Genomic DNA, 22,336 nt, shown 5'->3' on the forward strand with positions numbered 1-22,336 from the left:
TCACAGTATGCTGCACCTAAATGCAGAAAGAACCTGGAAGACCAGGACTAGGGTCTGAAGCTAGCATGTGCATCTGATTTACATGTAAGGTTACGCAGCTTTCCGATAAAACCGCATAAATACCGCGTAGCTCTTGGATCGTTCCTTTCCTCTCCGTTGGCCCTTTGTCCTTTTAAACCACTTTGTACTTCCAACGTACCTACCATGGATACCTTTACCCGACTACCTCCTGAACTTATTGTACAGATTATTCTCCATCTTGCGGACTTCTCTGCAGTGCAAAACCTCCTCTCTGCATCAGAGAGTGTTCGGGCCGTGTTCGGGGCCCAGCCTATCATTATACAAGGGCTGATCCGTTCAGACTCTATCGCCAGTCTACCAGAGATACAGAAACTATGTTTGAATACCGCCCTACTGCAGACATCAAGTTCCCTGCCTCAGAGTCGCAGCTTACTCGATTACCAACAAAAATATGGCGACAATCCGACGATCGAGTATACAGAAGAACTCTCAACCTGTATACTCGACCTCGCCGCCCGGGCCCAGAGGCTAGCTTGTGTCTGCGCCTCTCTGATCCAGCATAAGATGGTCTCGGCTCTTGCTCAATGTGAGAATCCTAAGATCTCAAACCCGGATCGAATTCAGAGAGCTAGCGAGCCGCTTTCATTTGCCGAAGAGTACCGCATCTACTGCTCGATCTGGCACCTGCAGCACTATTCTACCCCGCGAAAAGCGGCAACAGAGCGTTGGAACTGGGATGAAGCATCACTCCAGGGTCTAGATTGCATACAACACATGGAATAAAATAGACTGGAGAACGGGCACCGAAAGAATCTGGACGACTGCCGCCCTTCTCTCAGACCTAGGTCTTGCCCCAAATCTACAGACACCATCCCTTTCAGCACCTTCAGAAATACCTGGCGCAGGATCCAGAAGGTGAAGAGTCCTCCCGTGTAGCCTGGACCTTTCCCCATGAAACACCGCTGCCCCTCTTCTCTTCATTCGATATGCCGCCAGCGCAACATACCAGCAACCCGTCCCGCCTCTGGACTCCTCTGCCCCCTCCTAGGAAAACTGAAGCAACGGATACTAGGCGACTTACGGCCGAGCGTCGCGGATCTCCGCCACTACAGTGCACGTATTTTTGTCAAGAAAGCTCGACTGCCAGTCGAGAGCGCCGGCCGTCGTCGCCTGCTCTGGTCGACTTCCGACAATGGCGGCGACTTGGCGTGGCGATCTGGGATACGTGGTGAATGCACTCGTTGGGCTTGTTCAACCTCCCTCGAAACCCAGGTCAAGTTGTACCGACACCTGATGGTAACACCCTAAATGTATTGCCTAGGGGTCTTGAGGAAGAGGCACGTGTACCGCTAGTGGACTACGTGGGGCGGTGGTTGGCCCTCATTAAGGTGAAGCGCGCGAGAGAATACACCCACGAGAGTTGAACCATGAAACCCTTGAATTCTGATTGTGATAGCTGGACCTAATGTTTGACCTGCACAAAGCCACTGAGGACATACATATAAACACATCCATAGGCTGATACTTATATTTGGGTTGTGATATTGTAACCAATCTATACCTCCACGCACAGCTTACTCTTTAGAATTCAAGAACCCTTGCCGTAAAAAAAACACCACTCCTTACCGTCTCGGCCAGTGATTTCACTGTAGTATACATAACATTTAGGATTATGTTTGAAGAGAGTGAACATCATCCGCAGAGCGGAGTGGTGCATGGTAGATACCCACAACTGGTGACAACGACACACTCTCTTGACGGACCTCGGACCTGTAGGCGCTCTACGGAGTCCGACCTACAACAGAATAACCTGAGCCCTGGGTTGCCTGTAACTGTGAGAGCTCATCGTACTGCGAAAGGGTGCACGTACAAGAGGTCCGGTCAATATCACTACTCGGGCGAGGGGCGGCTACTTCCTACAGTTCAGAACGGAGCACAAGCGGCAAGAGAAAAACGCCCTTGACTCATTTTCAGCCTGTGCGGCGAGCTCTAAAAACAGATCTGGACCACTGCTACAGTTGGCGAACACTACGTAAGGTACAGCGAAATGAGCCCCGGTCACACCTCGCTGAACAACCCGCGCAAGCCGCGCAAGCCGCGCAAACAGTCGAATGCACGCGACATGACGGGATAGTCTTAACGCTTGCCCGATCCCCGGCCAAAACAGTCTGTGGGATCCCCGGCTCATGCCGGCAATTGGACGGCATGGAATGAGAGTGAGATCCATGACGCCGTGGCTGCTCTAATCTTAGGGCTTGGCGCCCATCTTAGGGCTTGGCGTTAGCTCACAATTAAGCCAGCTTCTCCTTTCTTTTTTTTTTCTCTTATTTTTTTTTTTCTTTTGAACGTTTCAGTTACAGTCACCATCTCTGATCTACCTACAGAGCGCCAGGTTGAGCCATCTGCCACTGCAGTTTTTGGTGGCAGGTTTTCTGCAGATGGTCCGGCGAAGACGCGGTTGACTCAGGGCGCGGTGCCTTAACCGCAGACACGCATCTCTAATCATCTCTAGGTCGTCAAGCAGGGACTTCTTAACGGCGATGCTCGAAAACACCGACTGCAGAACCGTGTTCAAGGTGCCCGAGCTCAGCATAATTGACAAGCTTATCATATTCCCGATCGTTGGCCACAAGCCACGGCGGCCACACTTACCTTTAGGCCTCGAATCTCTATCTACCTTAATAGGCCGGATAATGCAATCATTTATCTTGTTTACTATGTCTAGCCCGTCTTTAACGTCGTATCTCACGAACCCTGAGCGATGTCAAGGGCAATTGAATGATCCTTTCCCTGATCGTCTCACTAGGCGCAGGCCATCGCCAACCGGTATGCACGGGACCCCAGCAGACTCTGTACTCCTATGTTGGTTGAACATGCAAACTCGCCGTCAGAGTTAGAATAAGTGAGGAGGAGTGAGGCGGAATACTGGCGGGCCATGTTCTATGATAAGAATCCGTAGGCGCTCATACTGGCAGTGTTCTGAGGCGGCCATTAAGGACAACACCAATACAACCTTCACGTATTTGTGAAGAGCTTTCGATGAATAGAGACATGATAAGGTTTATTAAAGGAGAGCTATAATAATAATGCAAAAGACCCTGGAAAGTTAATTACCTCTGCCGGTCTGCAAACTGGGAGAGCCGCAACAATGAAGGTCAGTGTAGGTAAATATACCGTCCAAGCCATGAACGCCTCCTTCCTGCCTATACCGGACGTTGCTGCCTTAAGAGAGAAGTCATGTAAGTTGGGTAAGCTGCTCACCCTCAATGATGATTTACTCACATCAAGCTGCTTTCACACTATACTGTAAGCGCCTGACTGCACTGCTTAAACAGCTTTTCCATCAGATCTCAGTGCTCGTCCAGATACTGAGAGGCATTAGGATACACATGCCTATTCTTAGAGGCTGAACAGCATGCGTATATATGGCTTCGCAGGGGCACACCATCGCTTAGCCGGTGTCGTAGTCGCCTCTAAGCAGTGATTGCAGGACCATACAAGCTTCTTGTCATGTTAAGCGGCTCTCCTACTTATAGATTTCCCAAGCAACTGGTAGATACCCACTGGTTTTAGTTGATGAGCCAGCTCCTGAAGGAGCTAATTTATTTATAAATAGTAAACTAACCCGGCGACTACCTTTGATGAGTGCTTACTAGAAACTGATTACTGGGAATTTGGCCATATCTTGAGTAAATGAGTAGCATTACAAGGGACAAATCCACATCTGCCGTGGAATATCTGATTGCTAGAAAAGTTACGGTCCTGACGATAATACTTTTGTTATGGGTCCCTCGTACAAGCCATGCTTGCTTAACATGGTCCCTATTTCTACCTGCACTCATTGGATACACTTTTCTTTTCAACAAGCCCTTCTTGTACATATGGTAGAATAGCTTTGAACAAGTACATTATCCCATACAATACCGTAATTTTGCAGATACGACTCTGTCCTACCTAGTGAGAATACGGTTGCGCAATACACCGCATAACCGCCACTCAAGCCGATCTCAAAGCCGTGGCTGCTGCTCCACAAGGCCCTAAATGCACTGCAACCACTTACTTTCCCAACATAGTAGAGGGATTTAACCATTCACGACGAGAAAATCAGTGGCGTTGAACTTTGGCTTATGCAGGTCTGTCAATAGCTCGCATACTAACACGTCAATTCGGCTGACCCATGGCCCCTCGGCCCGGGCGTCACTGCAGTACAGGCAGTGCAAATGCTTACATGCATGAGCCTTGGTGGTGGAGTCCAGAGTGCAGCTTACGGTTACTCATTGTGGGAGCGGATGGCACCGTTCTCAGGGCAGGAACTAGAACTGGAACCTGCGCTGGGATCTGGGTTCTGGGAACGCCATGGAGGAGGCTGCACCAAGTGCTCATCTCTGAAGACAATTTGTTTGTCTGGCATCGAGACCTGGTAATAGCAGATTGATCCCATGGTATTCGTCGGTGAAAAAGATCAAGTAAAAATCCGGGGGAACGAGGACAGATATAGATACTGACCTATCACAGCGGATTCGGATTTGTTACTCTAGAAAGAACGGGAACACTGCGAGGAGTCACATCCGACGATAAGTAGACTACGTGTTTGTATGCAAAGAACCACTACTTGTTCAATACTTATCGCAAGTTGACTTGATCGAAAAAGAAACGCTGAACCTTTTGCTAGTTGTTACAGTACACCCGAGCCAAATACAGAAACCGTTGCGCCAGTCAGTCAAATGATATTAATTCCTTCAAGTGTATGGAGGATTCGGGTTCCAAATAAGCCCCTGCGCCTGTGAAACCGGGCAATCTTTGTGTGCAAGTAACAGTGTCTTCAAGTTCACAATTTCCTCCCGTAGTTGAGTAACAGTGGTCGTAAGCGCGTCATTCTCTGACGTAAACAGTTCGACTTTGGCCTGGAGATTGGCGAGCCACTGCTTCTTCCGTTGTCGACATTTGAGCGCCGCAACCCTACGCTTGTTAGTATACTAACCTATTAAGAGATTTGGGAGAGATTGCCATGCCTATTTCGTTCGAGGAAGTTCTTTCTCTTCTCTTCATCAGTCATCTTCTTGGTGTCGCCGGCCTTCTTTTTCTGTGCGGGCTGCTGCTCTTCCTCTTCTGATTCGCCCTCTGAAGGAGATTCTGTGCTGGCTGCACCGTTGTTAAGCTTCGTCCTCTTGCTAGATCCCTGAGTGGAATCATCCGTCTTGCGCCTGTTTCCTGTACTGCTGGCTTTCGTAGACGTATTTCTCTTGCCCCTGCCTCGGGCAGGTTTGGCCTGTTCGCTTTGTTCTGACACGTCGCCGCTTGGCTCTCTCGTATTTGCTACACCATTTACATTAACCGATTGGCGTCGGGCGGCATTCTGGTCTTGTAGAATTTCGCTAGTCTGAAGTGTTTGCGGTGGAATTGCCGTCTGGTTCGAGACAGCAGCAAACTGGTTCGCCGTCGGTTGTCCGCCTTTGGCCAACATGAACAGTCCATTGGCAGCGTCTGCTGCATCATGCGGCCCAAAGTCGACCGTGGCGGGCTGTGCGGGTTTTATTTCCATAGTTGTTGTAATATTCTGCGGTACTTGATCGCCTTCGCCTGTTGGGTTGGATGTAGGCGCAATGCCGTTCTTCTTTACATTCAAGGCTGTGCGATGGAACTCAATAGTAGACGGAGTTGCGCCTCCGTTCTGCAGCTGGTTCAACAAAGCTTGGGAGTTGGGACTTGGTGCTGGGAACATGGAGCCTCCGCCACCTGGCGTCAAACCAGTGCGGAGTGAGGACTCATTCGGCGTCGGAAAGCCCCTTCCGATACTGTCGAAGTAGTCACTCCCCCCGGCAGGCCCTGCAAGCATAGCAGGACTCAGAGGACCCGAGCGCAAGGAATTAGACCAGTTGTATGCGCCGCCGGCGGAGCTAGTGCCTGGTAAAGCAGGTGATGTTATCGAAGCGACAGGGGGAAGAATCGACTTTCCCGGGGTCTCACCGGAACCCCCGCCGAACGATTGCTCAAAAGGATTCGGCTCCAAAGCGAAAGGGTTGTGAACTGAGTTGAAGTAATCGGGGGTATCGGTGGCAGCCGATGGGTTGGGCCGTGGAGGAGGTGCTAACGAAGTCTGGGGCTCGCCATCCGTCTTTTGCTCTTTGGTCTCCGACGAGGCCTCTGGAGGACCATCAAGTCAGTACAATCAAGTCAGAGCAGATCAAGTCAGAGCAGATACGAAACGAGATGAAACGACAAGTTCGCGACAGTGCGCAGCGAGGAAGAGGCAGGGGAAGGTAGTTGTGCGACGTCATCCAGGTAGACAATAAGGATTGTATGAGGTCATCCCGACACGATGGGGAAGATAACATCGAAGGCCGGGATGGGTGGCACACAACCATAGATCCAGACTGTTTTGTACCAGTATCAAGCAAGAGAACTCACCGTTATCCATTTTGACACTATTCTTTTTCGCATCCATTGGCGAAGAATGCGCGGTAGGATTAGATGGGAGCGTTGTTGAGACTGCCGAAGCCACAGCGGCAGACATAGTTCCCCCCGCGATCCGGTCGATAAATCAGCTGAATAATAGAGAGGCCGCGGGCTGCAGGAGATCCGTGGTCCCGAGTGGAAGAAAAAAGTGAAAGAAAAAAAAAATATGAAAAGGTAAAGGCCCAGGACCAATTGGGCCAAGTGGCAAAGGCGATCGAAAAAAAAAAAAAAAAGAGAAGCAGTAAGAGGATAGTCAATACAGTATAGAGAAACGAAGGGAGAGCGCGAAATGTCGACGCCTCTCGGGAAGTATCGTACGGGACCGCGTCAAGAACAGAAATGAAGAGTGAAGTGACGTAGAGCGAGCACAGAGAGAACAGTTTAAATCAGCAGAAAGAGATATTCATTCATTAGTGAGTAGTGCAGCTGGATTGCAGTGGTTGTACCCCCAAAAGGGCGAGGCGAGGCGAAGTCACTGGGTATGATGATGATTATTGAATTGAAGATGGGAAGAGGAGAGGAAAGAAGTTGTGACGTAGTCTGGACGGGGAGGGTTGGACAGGGAGTTTTTGCAATTTAGGGGAAGAGGGGAGGCGGTCGGCTATTATGAGGTAATCAGCAAAACGCCCTCGACCGTGACGCTTGTCCAAGGTGCAACCCTGGATTCGTTACAAAAGCCCCCAGTCTGCCGGCTGCGTTGCACTTCCTCGACCACCAAACTTTTGGTGAGGGCGAGGTTGTGGTTGTATTCAGACTCTGACTCTGGCAACTCTGGCTCCAGGGCGCTGTTTTATCCTTATTTTCTTCCTACACTCAACCACTTCGCACTTTTAACTCTCGACTCTTGAAGTCTCTGCAAGTCGCAAGTGAAAAATCGAAAGGGTAACAGTACGTCGTGATTGGCCGGGACCGAGGATCTCGAGTTCTCGACAATGAATCGACTTTTGGCCGTCTTCGTTGAAGGGTGGGTTCCGGCAATTTCACGCACCAATAACGTGGATGACGCAACTTTTGAGAACCGATCACTGGGTTGTGCACACAACTTGATCGCGCACAATAATCAGGGATAATGATGGATGCGATGGACCCGAGGGATACAGGAGGTAAATATCAGGGAAATCCAGAGGTTTCGGCTACCACGACAGGTCGAACCCTTCTACCTTCCAAGATCTGTCCGTGTAAGATGGCACCAAGGGGGCTCCGGGGGTGTCCGATGACTTCACCGTGACGACGACAGGAATTTTATCTGTACCCTGTGGATCCAAGACTCTCGGTCCAGCCGGGCGGGTGGCCACTGACAACTCGTTAAAGGCAGTTGGCTCACTTCAATCAGCCACTCAATTCTTTTACCAACGTCCCCACTCGAATCGACTTGCCGCACTGTAGTTTAGCCAATACTCATCATGCAATGTGCTGGGCGGTGAGTGCCGTCTGGCCATTCACGACGTATGTGCAATCTCCTCGTTCCTTTAGCGCCTTTTTTCCAGGGAATCAAACCACCCAGTCAACACCTGATTGGCTTACAAGATGATGACGCAATGTCCCCTCTTCGTTCTGTGGGCTTCTATCACGTGATCAGACAAGACAGACTCTCGTTGGCAGCAGTTATCAGCTTGCCACTCGAATTCTATAACTTAGTCGGAGTGTTTATTTATGGAATTGTAATCTTATGTGGTTTGTACGCGTTTACATCTAATTTGGCATGAGACGGACGCGTGTCAAGCATTTACGTTTCACTGCGACCTCGCAATCCACACCAACCTGGATCCTGGCCTTCATGCAAAGCTGCAAGGCGCAAACGCTAGCTTTTAGTTCTGACACGGGAAGCCACCCGGAAACGCTTAGGCGATACGGCTACCCCAGAGTGCTTTGGTCTGGATTCGTAGCGGTATTAAATATGTATGTTTGATGGTACTTCTGTCCCTGATAAGTAAGTTCCCATTCTTAGATCAAAGTAAGTATTCACCAGAGAAGAGGTTGAGTTAAGCATTGCATTACTGCCGCCCGGTGCCAGTGTCTTGGCAGCTAATGTCGTTTCCGGCTCTAGACGAATGTATCCATTTGCGCAGCTGTGCCTGTTATGATTTAAAGCACTGACCAGTTCTAGATGTCATATGCGGAGTATACCCGTAGATAGTACTTGGGAAAATGAAATTACATATAACCGCTATCTCACCTCCAGAACAAAGGTAGCGTACTCATAGAGGTACCATAGATGTCGTATCCCTGGTTGATTGGACGGCCACTCAGGACTTGGGTAACTCTACCGCTATCTTCCCGCGAGGTCAGGTATATACGCCCATTAACTCCGTTTACATGCGTCATACCCCCAAAGGTACTACGGACAACAGATAAGATCAGATCGAGTTCCACCCGTATCTAAACTAGACACTACCTCAGCCAGCCTTCCACAGAGTTGTATGTACTCCAACCGCCAATCCAGTATAATGTCAATAGTAGTATCACGATCCCCGGTACGTCGAATAATTCCATGGCCCCAACAACACCGGAACATGATAATGTCTCCATCCCTCCTCACCCTCCTTTCCGCGCCCCTTGACCGTAAACTTGACCTCAATCTCCGGCCAGAAACTCTCGACTCCCTGCGCCTCAAACCACGGCCCGACCTCGAATCGTAGAGCCCAGGTTGTCTTGGTGTCGGGTGCGGGGAGGAATGCAAGGATGTCGGGAACGCGCACTGTGGTAGATGGAGATGCGAATTCGGATGCCTCTGTAACCGCAGGTGTCCAACTCGCTACGCGGCCGTCTGCGTTTGTTGTTGCGGTGAACCTGACATTGCGGGTCCCTGTGTAGAAGGGGCTTGAGAGGAGTGTGAGGGTGACAGGGAGATTGGCGGCGGGCGTGCCCGTTAAGGTGTTTAGAACGTGGCAGGTTATCGGGTCGCGAGACATTCTTGGTGGTGAGTTTGGTCTCGACAGTATATTTGTGGAGGATGCCGATGAGACTCCAGCTGGAAGGAGGTGATTCTGGTACAGGCTAAGACGGCCCGTGACTTTGCCTGGCTGGTCAGTTGCTTGCAGGTTTCTGGGGCTAACGTCCATTAAGAGGAGAGAGAAGATATAGAAGACGAAGTGAATTGGAGAAAATGAATGAGCGAGACGATACTTTATGTTGCTTTCGATCTCCGCTGTTTCTGTCGGAGACCACCGACGGGGAGCTCTCCGGAGTCAGTATCGTAGTAACTCAGTGAGTATTTGTTGTTTCTTAAACAAACGCGGATTAAACGGTCAATTAACTGTCCATGAAATATCTCTATTAATTGCCTATTGCCATCTGAAGTCGAGTTTAGCTTTCAGGAACCTGAAGCAACGGGGACTTGATGGTGGGGTAACCCGCTTATCCCACCTGAGGCAGAAACCCTCTGCACGTGTTAACTCTGAGGGCGGCAAAGACGCTTTCTTTACTCTGACAATAGTGGGAAAATAAGCTAAATTGCAACTGCTTGTGTTGTTTGTGCACGACAATCGATACTCTGTTATCCTCCTGCGTCTCGAGTAGTGCCGATCCGGGTGACAGCGCTAGCCATTCTTTCCGCTTCCTGAAGCTTCGGCCAGAACTTTTGACCTTTGCGGGGAGAATCAGCAGCCAACAGTCTGCAGAACGTGCTAAGTCTGTCACACCCCAGCCTTTGGCCATTATCGTCTGACTGAATCTCTATCTCAACAGGCCTAATAGATTTGTCAATAATCATCGTCGCGAATTTCCGATAATCCCTCGCCAATATGTCCTCGACCGCGATTGTGCACGACGACGACCTTATGGAGCCTACGCTCCAGTCAATTGTCAACCAGAAGACATTGCGCTGGATCTTCGTTGGAGGCAAAGGAGGTGTTGGTAAAACCACTACCTCTTGCTCACTCGCCATCCAGCTTGCCCGAGCTCGCAAGTCTGTTCTGCTCATCTCCACCGACCCCGCGCACAACCTCAGTGATGCCTTTGGTCAGAAGTTCGGCAAGGAGGCTCGTCTAGTCGATGGATTTACCAACCTCAGTGCTATGGAAGTCGACCCGAATGGCAGCCTCCAGGACCTTCTGGCGAACGGCGAAGGTCAGGGTGACGATCCTATGGCTGGCCTTGGTGTCGGGAACATGATGCAGGATCTAGCTTTCAGCGTATGTAGCGTTCGACCGCTCTAGGGTCATTTTCTAACAAGATCAGATTCCTGGTGTTGATGAGGCCATGTCATTCGCCGAGGTCCTCAAGCAGGTCAAATCCCTGTCCTATGAGGTTATCGTCTTCGATACTGCCCCCACCGGCCACACCCTCCGCTTCCTTCAATTCCCCACGGTCCTCGAAAAGGCTCTCGCGAAGCTCTCACAACTGTCGTCCCAGTTCGGGCCAATGCTCAACTCGATCCTTGGAGCTCGTGGTGGGTTGCCCGGTGGTCAAAACTTGGATGAACTTCTGCAAAAGATGGAATCCCTGAGAGAAACCATCGGCGAGGTCAACACCCAGTTTAAGAATCCTGATATGACCACTTTTGTATGCGTCTGTATTGCAGAGTTCTTGTCTCTGTACGAGACTGAGCGCATGATCCAGGAGCTGACAAGCTACCAAATTGACACACATGCCATTGTAGTCAACCAGCTTCTTTTCCCTAAGCAAGGCAGTGACTGTGAGCAATGCAATGCACGCAGAAAGATGCAGAAGAAGTACCTGGAGCAGATTGAGGAGCTCTATGAAGACTTCAATGTTGTCAGGATGCCGTTGCTCGTCGAAGAGGTCCGAGGGAAGGAGAAGCTCGAGAAGTAAGTTGATTTCTTCGCATACATTGTCACTACATTGCTAATTCTCCTGATCAGATTCAGCGACATGCTCATCAACCCTTATGTGCCTCCAAACTAAGCGTGTGATAATGATAAGTTCGGTTCAAATTGATATCGTTGTTTGGCATGAATTATGAGAACGAGATAGACAGTAATATACAATCATTCTGATGGGATTGCTATCTCATTTTGCCTGACTTTCCGTCAAGGGGCTTGAAGTTCCGCCTCATCAGTGGTCAACCACGTTGTCCTTCTATCTACTACGCTTACTTGTTTCCTTTTACTGGCCGTTGAATTTTCGCCACGGCACCTCGTTCTCGCCTTCATAGGGCTGCTTGTTGTATATCAGCGATCACACGGTCACCCTTCTGGAAGTCCCTTATGACCGCTCCGAACGCTCGAAGCGAGCTCTTTCTGCGGCAAACCAAGTTATCTTCGGTCGCTTGGGCATCTTTGTATGATTCTGCAAATCCCTCCGTTCCTGGGCAAAAGCTCCGATTGAGTCAATTGTCGGAGGCTGAGCATCTTAACGTGCACTGTCGTCACCTTGAGAAAGCCTTCTATGGCTGGCAGAATATTGTTCTACGTGTGTCACCAATTACAATCATCAACTCTGGGAGAAATCTCTGTCGCAGCAGCCACTTTGCCTTTTAGTTTATCCAACGGCGCAGTTCCACAAGCGATCGTCTAGCTGCCTCGTTGGTCCGAGCTTGACCGTAAGGACATGGCATTGCGATACTGCTCCACAATGAAAGCCGCCCAGATTTTGGATTCTGACTCCCGATCGTCCAGAACGGCTAATCCGGTCTCCAAGACAAGTCCAGGCTGTGAAATATGCCGATCGACCTCAGAAACAGGGCCTAGACTATTACTCCGAGGCTTTGTCGATGTCCAACGACGATAGTCATATTCGTATTCAGAAACACCAGACGCGTCCTTAAGGGGTTCCTTCGTCGCTACTCGTGGCCACCTATACCTGTTCGCCGTGTGGTCTTTGCATACAGACTACTTCATGACGATTATGCAGCAGCAGAGACTAACGACAAATACCAAAGAGTCAACTGCGCTGTTGGTCATCTTGCCGGGGAGCTTAACCATTGTGGAGTAAGCTAGCCTGGATAGTATTGCGAAGTGGGCTGGGAAAGTCCAATACAAGACAGCGCAAATGCGAATCTATCGTGAAGGGCCAATCGCGACCGTAGCGTATCTCTTCGCGCATGTCTATTTACTTCGACCCTATCAATCAACTTGCGTTAGGAAAGCCAAGCATCTTTCCAGAAATGGATCCTTGCATAAAATGAAGAGGTTTGGTGTTCAGGCGATTCTTATCCAGCTTGCAAACTACATCCATCCTCGCTTGATGAATCATGAAGCGCACCGAGACCCAGCAGAGCGGAGAGAACGGGAGCTTCGCTAGCAGAAGAAACATGCGATCCTTCGGAAATGAGTCTCAAAATGATTGGCCGCTCTGTTCGAGCTCCGGAGCTACAGAGGGCTGAGCACAACGTGGTTTGTACCAGATCTTCGCCCCATGATACCAGCGAGTATCCCATCAGCGTCGTTGTATGCAAATTACACTCCGCTTCTGCCAGAAGGGTTGGGCTCTCTGCTAGACGGGAAAGAACCCCATTGCAAACTGTCCCTAGTCTCCGCGAACAGACGATAGTTGGGAGACACACCAAGGAGGTGCTGCGAGCTAGACTCTGATGCCCGTTCATGGAGCCACGGCATCATACATAAACTGGCGGATTACTTTGGTTGCAGGAAGGAGGTTCACCGCAGAGTCGGCCAAGAACCAGAACGACTACGAGCAATACCAGAAATTGCTTCGATTCGTTGGAATAAGTCTAGTTGCTATAGTGGTTCAAGCCTCACTTTTTTTGTTATTATCTGAGCAAAAGGGTTGGATAAAAAGAGTGAGGCGGTTTCGCCGGGATCCGACAGGAACAACAGAACCAGAAACAGCCCTCGCAACGCGCTCCTTTGTTCATCTATCCGTCACAGGATCCAAGGTGAGTTCTCCTGTGGCCTTGGCTTCTCCTGTTGCTGATAGTTTGTATTATTAGACCATGTTGATCAGCAAGTCATTCCAGCTCCTTCTCCTGGTCGTTGGTCGACCTTTAAAGGCTATTCCCACGTAGAAACGCTGACCATTTCCATTCCTCATTCCTTTGACTAATACTCCCTTGCATAAAGGGAATATGCAAAGTATATATACTCTACAAAAGGCCCTTGTATGTGCTGCTTACGAGGCCGTCATAGACTACTTCTACCGCCGTCGTTCCGGATGAAAGTACCTTCTTACAAGAGGATTGACTCTTTTAGCTACGCGCATACATACTCAAGACACCTGTCCCAATCAAGAACGCTCCAAGGCATGAGGAGAGTGAAGATGTCTCAGGTCCAACAGTACTGGTTGCCAGGATATGGACTCTCTCGCCAAATTGTCTTAGGCCAGATCCAATACTTTCTAGGACCAACTGCAACCGTCCGGCCATACACTTACCAGGTAAAGCTCCGACTTAACCTCAAGGATCCATTCTTGCGCCCGGTATAAGATGGAGACACACGGCCTGGCAACTTATACTTACGAGACCAAAGGGGCGCGAAGGTTACTTGATCGTCGGCGTACCTCTGACAAGGGTATGTCATTTCTTCTCCTTTTCTAAGAGAGTCAGGGGTATCCGAATACTAATTGCTTGTTCAGGAACAAATCAACGACCTCGCCATCATGTCGCGCGAATATGAACGACAAGAAGCCCTCCGGATGGCTGGCGACTCAAACTCGCAATCAGAACCCTACATCAACGAGATCATCCCCGTTCGGCTCCCGTCGGGGCCTCCACGCAGACGACCGGGTGAATATGACTCCAGACGGCGATGAAATTGTCCCTTTTCCATCAATTGTTGCTTTGACGGGTGGTTTTCAGTTGCTTTCTGGTTTGATTTGTTCTTTCCCGGCCACGTTCTCCCACTTCGCATATACGCATCCATCTGTCCAGTCCTGACTCAGACAATGGACTAGCAAGGCCTCAGAGCTTTTTTTGTGCAAGGGAGTAAAGTGAGTCCCTGTGTCCCAGCGTTTCTTCTCGGTGTTATTGGTTTTTCCCATCCATCTACATACTAGACCCTTCCATCGTTTCGTTTACAGCTACCCAACCGAGCCATTATCATTCCAAGCATATCTAAGCATTTTTCTTCCGCCGCTGTTTCCTTTTGTTTTGTTTCGGTACCAGAGATATCCCCTGTTCTAGATTTCTGTTCTATTCGTATCAATCTTAGGTTTATATCCTTCTACCAATTTCCGTCTCTCATTCCCCAAGACACATTTTTCGGCGCCGTCTCCGTCTCGACGAGGAAGACCACCCAGAACAAGCAAGCCAGCTCAGAAGAATGTCAGTTGGTTATCAGGGTGTCGGGTAGAGCAGAGATACGATCGAATTCTGATCACATATGTAGCTAGCTATATCTCAGTTCACGCGTCAACCCTTGAGGATCAAGCTGTGAGGTGGTTGCTGACTCTAGGGTCCCGATTTGGTTAATCCTACAGCATGTACATCGATCTGATGAAATGAAACCAGTCAGGAGACCATATAACCAAATACCGATTTATTCCCATCAACTCTATAAATCATTCGTAACAACATGGATCAGGTTAATACATCAAGTGGTGCGGTAGAAGATAGAAGACCTGATGGTGGTGGGTGCCTTGGGTGACGTATTATAATGCAGTGAGGTCAAGATTCCTAGGTCCCTGAACCGCAACTCGCATTGTTGGAGACACAGGCAGGAAAAAAGAAAACAAGGAAAGAGACGAGACTCTGCCTTGCTTCTCGCCTTTCCCTCTTGTTCGTAGGTATCTTTGCTGGTTCGACAACCAATAGCTAGAGCGGGGAAAAAACGGACATAGATGGATAGAAAGGTAGGTAGATAGATAGGTGAATAGGAAATAAGTTGAAACATCGAAAAGCGGGACCACCTGAACGCCGGCCTGATGCCACTCTGCTGGTTTCCATCATATCATATCATTCAAGACGAGAAGAGGCCCGCGCATAGCTGCAGGGGAATACTACCAACATGAACAGAACCAACAAGGGAATAGAGGGATAATTGATTTCTTTTGGGTTTCGGATGCGACGAGGTTGATTGATTTATTTCGCAACGGCCGCGCTAGAGGATTTGATTAGCTATGATTAGGAAGGTACTTCGTCAGAAGGCTACGAACCTAAGGACTTGTGTCCGGAAGAAGGCACCCTTTGTTTTCTCGATGACCTGCTGGTATACGGATTGCGGGGGGTGGTTCATGATGACTGTGCCCTCTTTGTAGTCAATCTTGGCGTCGACTCGGGTGTCGCGAATCAGGTTGACAATCCACTTCTCACCCTCGTCCTGGTTGAGACCAAGACGGGTGGATAGATCCCTAAATCGGCGATTAGCAATGCTCGCGGTCTGTGATATCTGACGATTTGTGCCACATACTTGATATCGATCCGTTGATGAATCTTGCAGTAGCTCTCGGAGATGAGGTGTCGGGCAGCCTCAACAAAGGCATCAGCCGCGGAGACAAGGAAGAAGTCGCCGCGGAGCACCTCCTCAGCCTCACCGAGCTTCTTTTGCGCCTCCTCAAAGTCGAAATCGACGTAGAGAGCCTTGACAAAGTCGGTAATCGGGTCAGAGTATTCGTAACCCTCCTGGCGAACGACGCGGATCAGGTCCTTCAATTGCTTCTGGTAAACGCTGCTGTTCTTGTGCGCACGATTTCGGTTCGTGATAACGGCGGCAGCGAGGTATCGGAGAATCCAGGGGCAGCTGGTCTGGATGGTGTTGATGTAGGCGGGGGAGAAGAAGAGGTCGGTCAGGACATCGCGGGCGGGGTCGTGGTTGAAGAAGGGGAAGAGCGACCAGTGAATCAACCAGGAGCGATTGTGCAGCTGACCCACGGGGTTGTTGAAGAGTCTCGTCTCGATAGAATCCTTGGCCTTCTGGACTTCCTCCATGGCGGCCTCCCAGTTGGTGGTGAGGATCTCTGAAGCTAACTTACCCCATGTGGCCGAGGCAACCTTGTCGTTATCGGTGGAGAGGACACGGAACTGGTAGAGCAACTCGGCTGCGTTACCGTAGCTGCCACAGCTGTACTGGAAGCGACCGTAGTCGTAAAGACTGTTGACCATCTCAATCGTGACTCCGTGTTGTTCTTCGAGGAACCTCAAGTTGGCAACCTTGTCGCTTCGCAGATTGCCCACCACAGCTTCATCTTGCAGCAGTTCGGTGATTTTCTCGCTCTCGTTCTGGTAGTGTTGCAGCTTGGCAAGGACCTCCTCCCTCTTTTTCACGAATTCGTCCGGGATCGTGTCAGAGTTGTTGATTTCCTGCCACAGGTTGGCTACATAGTCGGTCATGTTCGTGTGCTTCAGAAGCTCGTACTTCGCGCGGACAATCTCTGAGTCGTCATCCTGCCCAGAGCTGAATTCAAGCAGGGGGAAGACGAGATGGCGGTCGAGGTAGGGAATCAACTTGGGCAGCAAATCGTACTGGTTGGCGATATCTTCAGCGGTCTTGTGGGCGGCGCCGCCGCTGGTGAGGGCCTCAGCGGAAGGGGGAACGTTGGCTGCCATGATGAACAGCGATAAGGCAGAGACCGGAAAAGTGGTGACGAAAGAGGGAAGGGAACAGTGGCTTCGTCTTGGATGAGGAGCAAAGTGTGCGGCTTTTCAGATTCAGAAAATGTGGGCGGGAGGGTTGGTCTGGGAGCTAGTCCGTTTTAGTGTTAGCGGGAGCGTCTCCGCTCAGAGAGCAAAAAGTCCTGCTTCTGTCTCGATATCGTCAATCAGACCATCATCGAGTCCGGTTTGATCGTCCATCTCCCCTCGCCCTCTGTTTCCGTGGTCCATTCCTCCTCAGGGGAAATATAGCGTGGCCTTTGCGCGGAATCCATTTCCTTCGGCCTCCCCCACGTACTCCTTGCACAGATGACTACTCTCATGCAGTCTCTACCAGCCTCCGCCGTTCGCAAGCAGTCAACGGTCATGTCAGGCTATCTCCAGCGCGCTGCACAGCCCGTTGCTTCCTCAGGGATACGTAGCTCAGTGTCTTCCAACTGCTTCCAGTCTAGATTGATCAGCTCTCGTACGTTATAGCTATTCCGTTAGCCACCGGCGTCCGTATTGTCCGGCCCAGCGGCGGGCTCAACATCGCGGATATGAAGAACTTGTCTGTTCGTACTAACTCCCACCCCAGAAGCAGCTTTTCAGATCCAACGCGTCTCCCTCAAATCATCCGTCTGCACGCAGCAACGCCGGACATTCCTCGCCCAATTGAAACGTCAATCCCAGACCCTCAGAGAGAATAGCACCCCAACAATCACACCTCCCCCAGCGGCTGCCAAACTGTCCCTCACAAACCTGCCCTACTTCGTCCGTCGAACGCCCTCGAACCAACTACCCGTCTATCTCGTTACTAAAGCTGGCGGGACCAAGCAGCAAACCAAGATTCAGAAGACAGAAGGTGATTTAGACGCTTTCAGGCGCGACCTTGCCGTGTACCTGGGACTCGAGTCTCCCGATCGCAATGCTGCTAAGAGCCCAGACATCACAATCAACCGACTAAATGGACACATCATCGTCAAGGTTTGCCCTTCCTAGGATCTCGACGTTTCGCAGAATGGGCAGCTAACAATGATTCAAATAGGGCTGGCGAAAACCTGAAATCCAAAAGTTCATGCTTGAGCGTAATTTTTAAAGCTGTGATAATGAATTCCTATCTATCGATCGCGTTCTAATCCAGGCTAATCCACAACCTGTTGTCTTCCGACCTGCTCAATATTCTCGTCTTCAGATAGCAAACGAATATCGACCTGAACATTCGGGTCAATGCGAATTTAATGCCGGCATGGTTTCAGAAAGCCAACCTCATTCCAAATCAATCGTGCGAGCGGCTCGACAAGTTGGGCTCGACAAGTTGAAGGAGCTGAAGCTTCGAGCTGCTCTTTTTTACTTCCAGTTGAAGCAACCGCATACTCTGTTTATTTGTCTCATTAGGTATAGCCTATAGCTCTGGAGGTGCAGTTCACTTCATACCTTCTTATCACCTTTGTCATCGTTACCTCCTGATGTGTTTGTACATTTTTATTCGTTCAGGAGTTTCTGTTCTCATTTCTCTCCTACCCGCTCTGCGGATTCTGTATTACTGGCGTGGCTTGGGCATTCTGTATGTGATATTGCATATTCAATGATCTCATGGCTGTTCAAGTGCTACACTGCGTAATATCATCTGGTCTTTTAAATCATTATTATAAAGTCGACTTGGCCCACTATAGGTCATGCAGGTGGGGGAGAACGCCATCTCAATACGTGCACGGGCCAACAAACCTTTGACAGCCCTGAGCGCGATTACCCGCGCTTACTCGCGCCTCCTACGCGAGAATGACAGACGATGGAGCATGAAAACATCTCACAAGTAGACGTTCTAGGTAGGTGAGCAGTAGATATGTATCTGATAAGTACCATTTAGACGTCGTAAGACCTTTTGCCCGAGGGTATTGAGCATAGTACAGAGCAATGAACACAGGAGAATACACATTATCACGCCTCATTTGATGTACCATTTCCACCGGCGCCAAACCAAGTGAAGAGAAAATTGAGAGACGGTTGAAGAATAAATGTTTACTGAAAGATGTATAGATAGAAGACATGACGGAAGAAAGCGTTACTTAATGAATTTCAGAGGTAGTCAATGCCGTCGCTAGAAAGTAGACCAAAAAAGGAAGGACGCGGTTCATCCGGTTCATCATTCGGCAAGCCGTGCATATGTTATCAATTGCCGGACGACACCAGGATCGACGTTTGGCATCAGCAATGCGCCAAGTAAGCTTTCCTTCTTGGGAAGAATTCCGGACGGAAACCGCAGAGCTGAGTCTGTATCGGCATACTTGGATTTCTCAGCTAAACGTCGAAGAATTGCTAGTCCCCGGTTGATGATTGAACCGTAGACTTCTGCCTCTTCAGCCTGCGCCCTCACAGCGTGCGTTTGACGGACGTTGTGGAGCGGTGGAGGGACACGTTCTGTGCTCAAAAGACATGAGAGGCGAAGGAGATGAATAGCAAAACCATCCACAGACTCTAGCCAAGATTTGGCAGTTGACCCTTCAGCAAATCCTGCCAGAATGTCTGCAGCTAAGAGCCCCTGCATTAGAAACACTTTGCGAATATCCGCGATTGCAAAAGGTTTCCTAGGCTGGTTGGGAACAGGGCAGATTGCAAGACCAAAGGCGCGAGTCAGAAGCTCTTGTTGAGCGGTGGAAGCCCCGTCGCTAGAAAATATAGTCCGGAAGAAAGTCCGATTTGGTTCATCTCGTGCCAGAAGTTTAGCCAGACTATCAACAGCGGCCGGAGTATATTTGTGAACCGAGGGATTGTAAGCCGTGAACATAACACCATCCGATGACATAGTTGGGGCCGGGAACGGAGCAAAGGACAGAAGAAAGTGTAGAAGACAGAGCGCTTCCTCTTTACTTGGTAGATTGATGGCACCGCCCACGTTACTCAGGTAAATTAGGGTGTCTTTCATGAAATCGAGCGTGTTCTGATATGTCCGGAGGAGCATGTTCCTTGTGCCAAGGTAACGGATGATCGTTGAGAAGAATTCAACCACAGGAGGCGTTGAAAGTATGTCGAAATTCTGCTCAACGAAAGAGAAATTGCGTATAATGGTGGTAATACAGATGAGCCTATCGACGGCCCTATCCAGCTCGTATTCCGTACTCCCAAACTCAGCAACTGGGGCAAGAGAAGTCCACTCGGATTGACAGCCGCGCTTGAGTTCTTCGTAAGATGGTAGTAGCATCATATCGGAAACTTCTGGCGCATGCTCTGCAAGTAGTTCGGCTTGGTCCTCCGCGCAATCTATTAGGCTATCAACCAAGTCATCGCAGTTATCGAGCAATATCTGCACAGCGGGCTCAGCAGAAAGTGAAACAAGCGAGTCTAATGCCACTCGCATCTCTGCATGAATACCAGATTTGATACCCATTGTCAAGGCGTGGATGTCAATAACACCAAGCTCAGCAAACGACGGTACACTGGGTTTTAACCTTGCGATTTCTTCTCCAAGTTGGTACATCTCTCCGACAGCGATTGGACCATGGAGCTTATTCTCCGAGATTACCATTGGCTTGAAGGTATCCTGTATCGGCCGTCCAAGAGGCCGGTTATGTGATTGATCAGTCTCGTCGGCCGGCTTACCGACGATAGATCCTGGCCCCTTTTCGGACGCAGCAGGCGACTGTGTTGATAATTGACCATTAAGATCATGAGGAGTAGTGGGGGGTTGGGATAGACGAGAGACGCTAAGGCGATGTTGGCCCTGCTGTTGTTTATTCTGAGTCTTGACTTGCGTTGGTGTCGCAAAGCCATTGGCAGGCCCTTGATGAGCGTTGTTCGGTGTTGACGTAGTAGCAGGGGAAGGATGCCCTAACTGTTGGGAACCGTCGAACCCAGGTGTCTGCTTGACGGCAGGAGACTGAAGTTGCATGCCGGACAGATCGCTGGGCTGTCGTGGTATTGAGGGCTGCTGAACCTGATCCGCGAATTGTTTTTGTTGACTGCTTAGGAAAGCTTGTTCGTAGGCGGCAAGAGTTCGCTGATAGAGGTCTCGAATCTCCTGAACAGCCATGGGAAACTGCATGGGAGGGAACTGAAGTTGTTGAGCTATGACCTGCCACATATTTGCAGCCGTAACCTTCTTTGAGCCTCCAAGCTTCATAACAGCCGCATAAAGCTGCACAAGGTTAATGGGGCGACCAGAAACGATGGGATTGGGGTCAAAAGGCAAGTTTCTTGACATCATAAACTTCTGTAAGGATCGCATGAAGCCCTCGGGATTGGGAGGCTTCGCCATGGTCTGTTGCATCTGTCTGATAGCCGCCATCTGCTGCGGGTTTGCCATGGCATTCATGCCTGCTACCATCGGCCGACCAGCCATTGCGGGGTTCACCGCGCGGTTTTGATTCTGCATTTGCATGGCATGCATCCGTTGTTGTTGCTGTTGGGCGGCAAGTGCCTGTTGATATCCTGGGGGCATTCCGCCAAATTGCGCCTGCATCGGCGCTTGTACGGACGCCGATGTCATTGCGGGGGTAGGCGAGAAGCCGGGTCCCATTCCCTGAGAGAAATGTTGGGCGGGCATAAATGAATTATTTTGAGGGGTATTCACGCGGCTTGGGTGGTCGGGTTGTGCGGGAGACATTTGGTTTCCGACATGAGGCCCGGCTGGCGAAAAGGGACTTGGAGATGCTGTTCCCATCCGCTGTGCGCCATGTTGGTCAAAATCCTGCATTATCGGAGATTGCGAAACATTCGTGGATGCGCCCTGTTGAAGATGTTGAAACTGCCCTGGATGGGAGAACTGAGGCGCCCCATTTACGGGGCCTTGGTAACCAGGATAGGGAACTTGTGGTGTCTGTGAACGGGAAGAGAGCCCTCCAGGAGCTTGTCTCGGCGACATCGAGATCCCATCTTCTGGCCGCGGTCGTTTAGACGGTATTACCTGGTTAGGGTTTGCGAATCCAGGAGACGCATTTCTGGGTACACCATTGAACATGCGCTGGAACTGATTAGGGTCGGGGGTAGGAGAGGCGTGAAGAAAAGCGGCAGAGGGGTCAATGGTCGCCTGATGGAAAGCGCCATTCTCATGGTTCGGGAGGCTCGAGGCGTCAAGAGGCCAGGGGTTCATGTCGTGCGGTTTTACCAACCCATCTGCAAAGGCAAAAGAAGCTGTCAGAGAAGATGACACAAATGCAACATGTCCATCATTCAACGCGCGACCGGTGCGGAAAGCAAGAGCAATAGAAGCTCTGTATTTTACATCATAGTATCGACTAGCTCAATTCCACAATTGCGATGGATGTTTAAGGGTCTCGACGCGTTTGTTGGAGAATCGCTTGTCGCGCCTTGGTCTGCGACACGACCGAGGCGAAGCACTCCCGAAACAGATCAACGCAACGCGGAGACGGCAAGGGAAAACAAAAGAGCGCTGGTCAAGTGTATGACAAATTTGTTTCATGCAGTCACATAATA

General features: G+C 50.1%; 9 protein-coding genes across 9 annotated transcripts; 4 read left to right on the plus strand and 5 right to left on the minus strand.

Moving 5' to 3' along the window:
* Window positions 1-204: 204 nt before the first annotated feature.
* BDW70DRAFT_147265 (uncharacterized protein) lies at window positions 205-1,445 on the plus strand (the record flags this gene model as incomplete). The annotated part of the gene is made up of 5 exons (XM_073738687.1): window positions 205-775; window positions 810-866; window positions 934-1,138; window positions 1,169-1,249; window positions 1,343-1,445. 5 exons carry the CDS (start codon window positions 205-207, stop codon window positions 1,443-1,445), a joined length of 1,017 nt encoding a protein of 338 aa, XP_073600443.1.
* A 3,198-nt stretch (window positions 1,446-4,643) lies between these two features.
* Window positions 4,644-6,705, minus strand: atfA (bZIP transcription factor atfA). Its single transcript, XM_073735386.1, has 3 exons — window positions 6,430-6,705; window positions 5,034-6,165; window positions 4,644-4,980 (listed from the first exon to the last, which is right to left on the minus strand). Exons 1-3 carry the CDS (start codon window positions 6,533-6,535, stop codon window positions 4,761-4,763), a joined length of 1,458 nt encoding a protein of 485 aa, XP_073600444.1. The 5' UTR covers window positions 6,536-6,705; the 3' UTR covers window positions 4,644-4,760.
* Window positions 6,706-8,836: 2,131 nt separating this feature from the next.
* BDW70DRAFT_128146 (hydroxyisourate hydrolase) lies at window positions 8,837-9,808 on the minus strand. The gene is made up of 2 exons (XM_073735387.1): window positions 9,604-9,808; window positions 8,837-9,490 (listed from the first exon to the last, which is right to left on the minus strand). Exon 2 carries the CDS (start codon window positions 9,387-9,389, stop codon window positions 8,940-8,942), a length of 450 nt encoding a protein of 149 aa, XP_073600445.1. The 5' UTR covers window positions 9,390-9,490; window positions 9,604-9,808; the 3' UTR covers window positions 8,837-8,939.
* Window positions 9,809-10,220: 412 nt separating this feature from the next.
* Window positions 10,221-11,343, plus strand: BDW70DRAFT_147268 (ArsA family ATPase; the record flags this gene model as incomplete). Its single annotated transcript, XM_073738688.1, has 3 exons — window positions 10,221-10,610; window positions 10,657-11,246; window positions 11,301-11,343. The coding sequence occupies 3 exons, from the start codon at window positions 10,221-10,223 to the stop codon at window positions 11,341-11,343; spliced, it is 1,023 nt and encodes a 340-aa protein (XP_073600446.1).
* Window positions 11,344-12,118: 775 nt separating this feature from the next.
* On the minus strand, window positions 12,119-13,103 carry BDW70DRAFT_128149 (uncharacterized protein). Its single transcript, XM_073735388.1, has one exon. The coding sequence runs from the start codon at window positions 12,980-12,982 to the stop codon at window positions 12,590-12,592; it is 393 nt and encodes a 130-aa protein (XP_073600447.1). The 5' UTR covers window positions 12,983-13,103; the 3' UTR covers window positions 12,119-12,589.
* Window positions 13,104-13,656: 553 nt separating this feature from the next.
* BDW70DRAFT_156116 (uncharacterized protein) lies at window positions 13,657-14,148 on the plus strand (the record flags this gene model as incomplete). The annotated part of the gene is made up of 3 exons (XM_073740143.1): window positions 13,657-13,815; window positions 13,866-13,907; window positions 13,972-14,148. 3 exons carry the CDS (start codon window positions 13,657-13,659, stop codon window positions 14,146-14,148), a joined length of 378 nt encoding a protein of 125 aa, XP_073600448.1.
* Window positions 14,149-15,321: 1,173 nt separating this feature from the next.
* Window positions 15,322-16,957, minus strand: BDW70DRAFT_66815 (eukaryotic translation initiation factor 3 subunit E). Its single transcript, XM_073744528.1, has 3 exons — window positions 15,744-16,957; window positions 15,490-15,684; window positions 15,322-15,434 (listed from the first exon to the last, which is right to left on the minus strand). The coding sequence occupies exons 1-3, from the start codon at window positions 16,877-16,879 to the stop codon at window positions 15,416-15,418; spliced, it is 1,350 nt and encodes a 449-aa protein (XP_073600449.1). The 5' UTR covers window positions 16,880-16,957; the 3' UTR covers window positions 15,322-15,415.
* A 154-nt stretch (window positions 16,958-17,111) lies between these two features.
* BDW70DRAFT_128153 (mitochondrial 54S ribosomal protein mL49) lies at window positions 17,112-18,534 on the plus strand. Its single transcript, XM_073735389.1, has 3 exons — window positions 17,112-17,390; window positions 17,502-17,890; window positions 17,952-18,534. Exons 1-3 carry the CDS (start codon window positions 17,234-17,236, stop codon window positions 18,000-18,002), a joined length of 597 nt encoding a protein of 198 aa, XP_073600450.1. The 5' UTR covers window positions 17,112-17,233; the 3' UTR covers window positions 18,003-18,534.
* Window positions 18,535-18,636: 102 nt separating this feature from the next.
* Window positions 18,637-21,535, minus strand: BDW70DRAFT_128154 (putative ARID/BRIGHT domain protein (SWI1)). The gene has a single exon (XM_073735390.1). The coding sequence runs from the start codon at window positions 21,504-21,506 to the stop codon at window positions 19,050-19,052; it is 2,457 nt and encodes an 818-aa protein (XP_073600451.1). The 5' UTR covers window positions 21,507-21,535; the 3' UTR covers window positions 18,637-19,049.
* Between the last annotated feature and the right edge of the window lie 801 nt (window positions 21,536-22,336).

This window comes from Aspergillus foveolatus (assembly GCF_047715535.1).
Source record: "Aspergillus foveolatus strain CBS 279.81 unplaced genomic scaffold BDW70scaffold_3, whole genome shotgun sequence".
In the NCBI taxonomy this organism is placed as follows: Eukaryota; Fungi; Ascomycota; class Eurotiomycetes; order Eurotiales; family Aspergillaceae; genus Aspergillus; species Aspergillus foveolatus.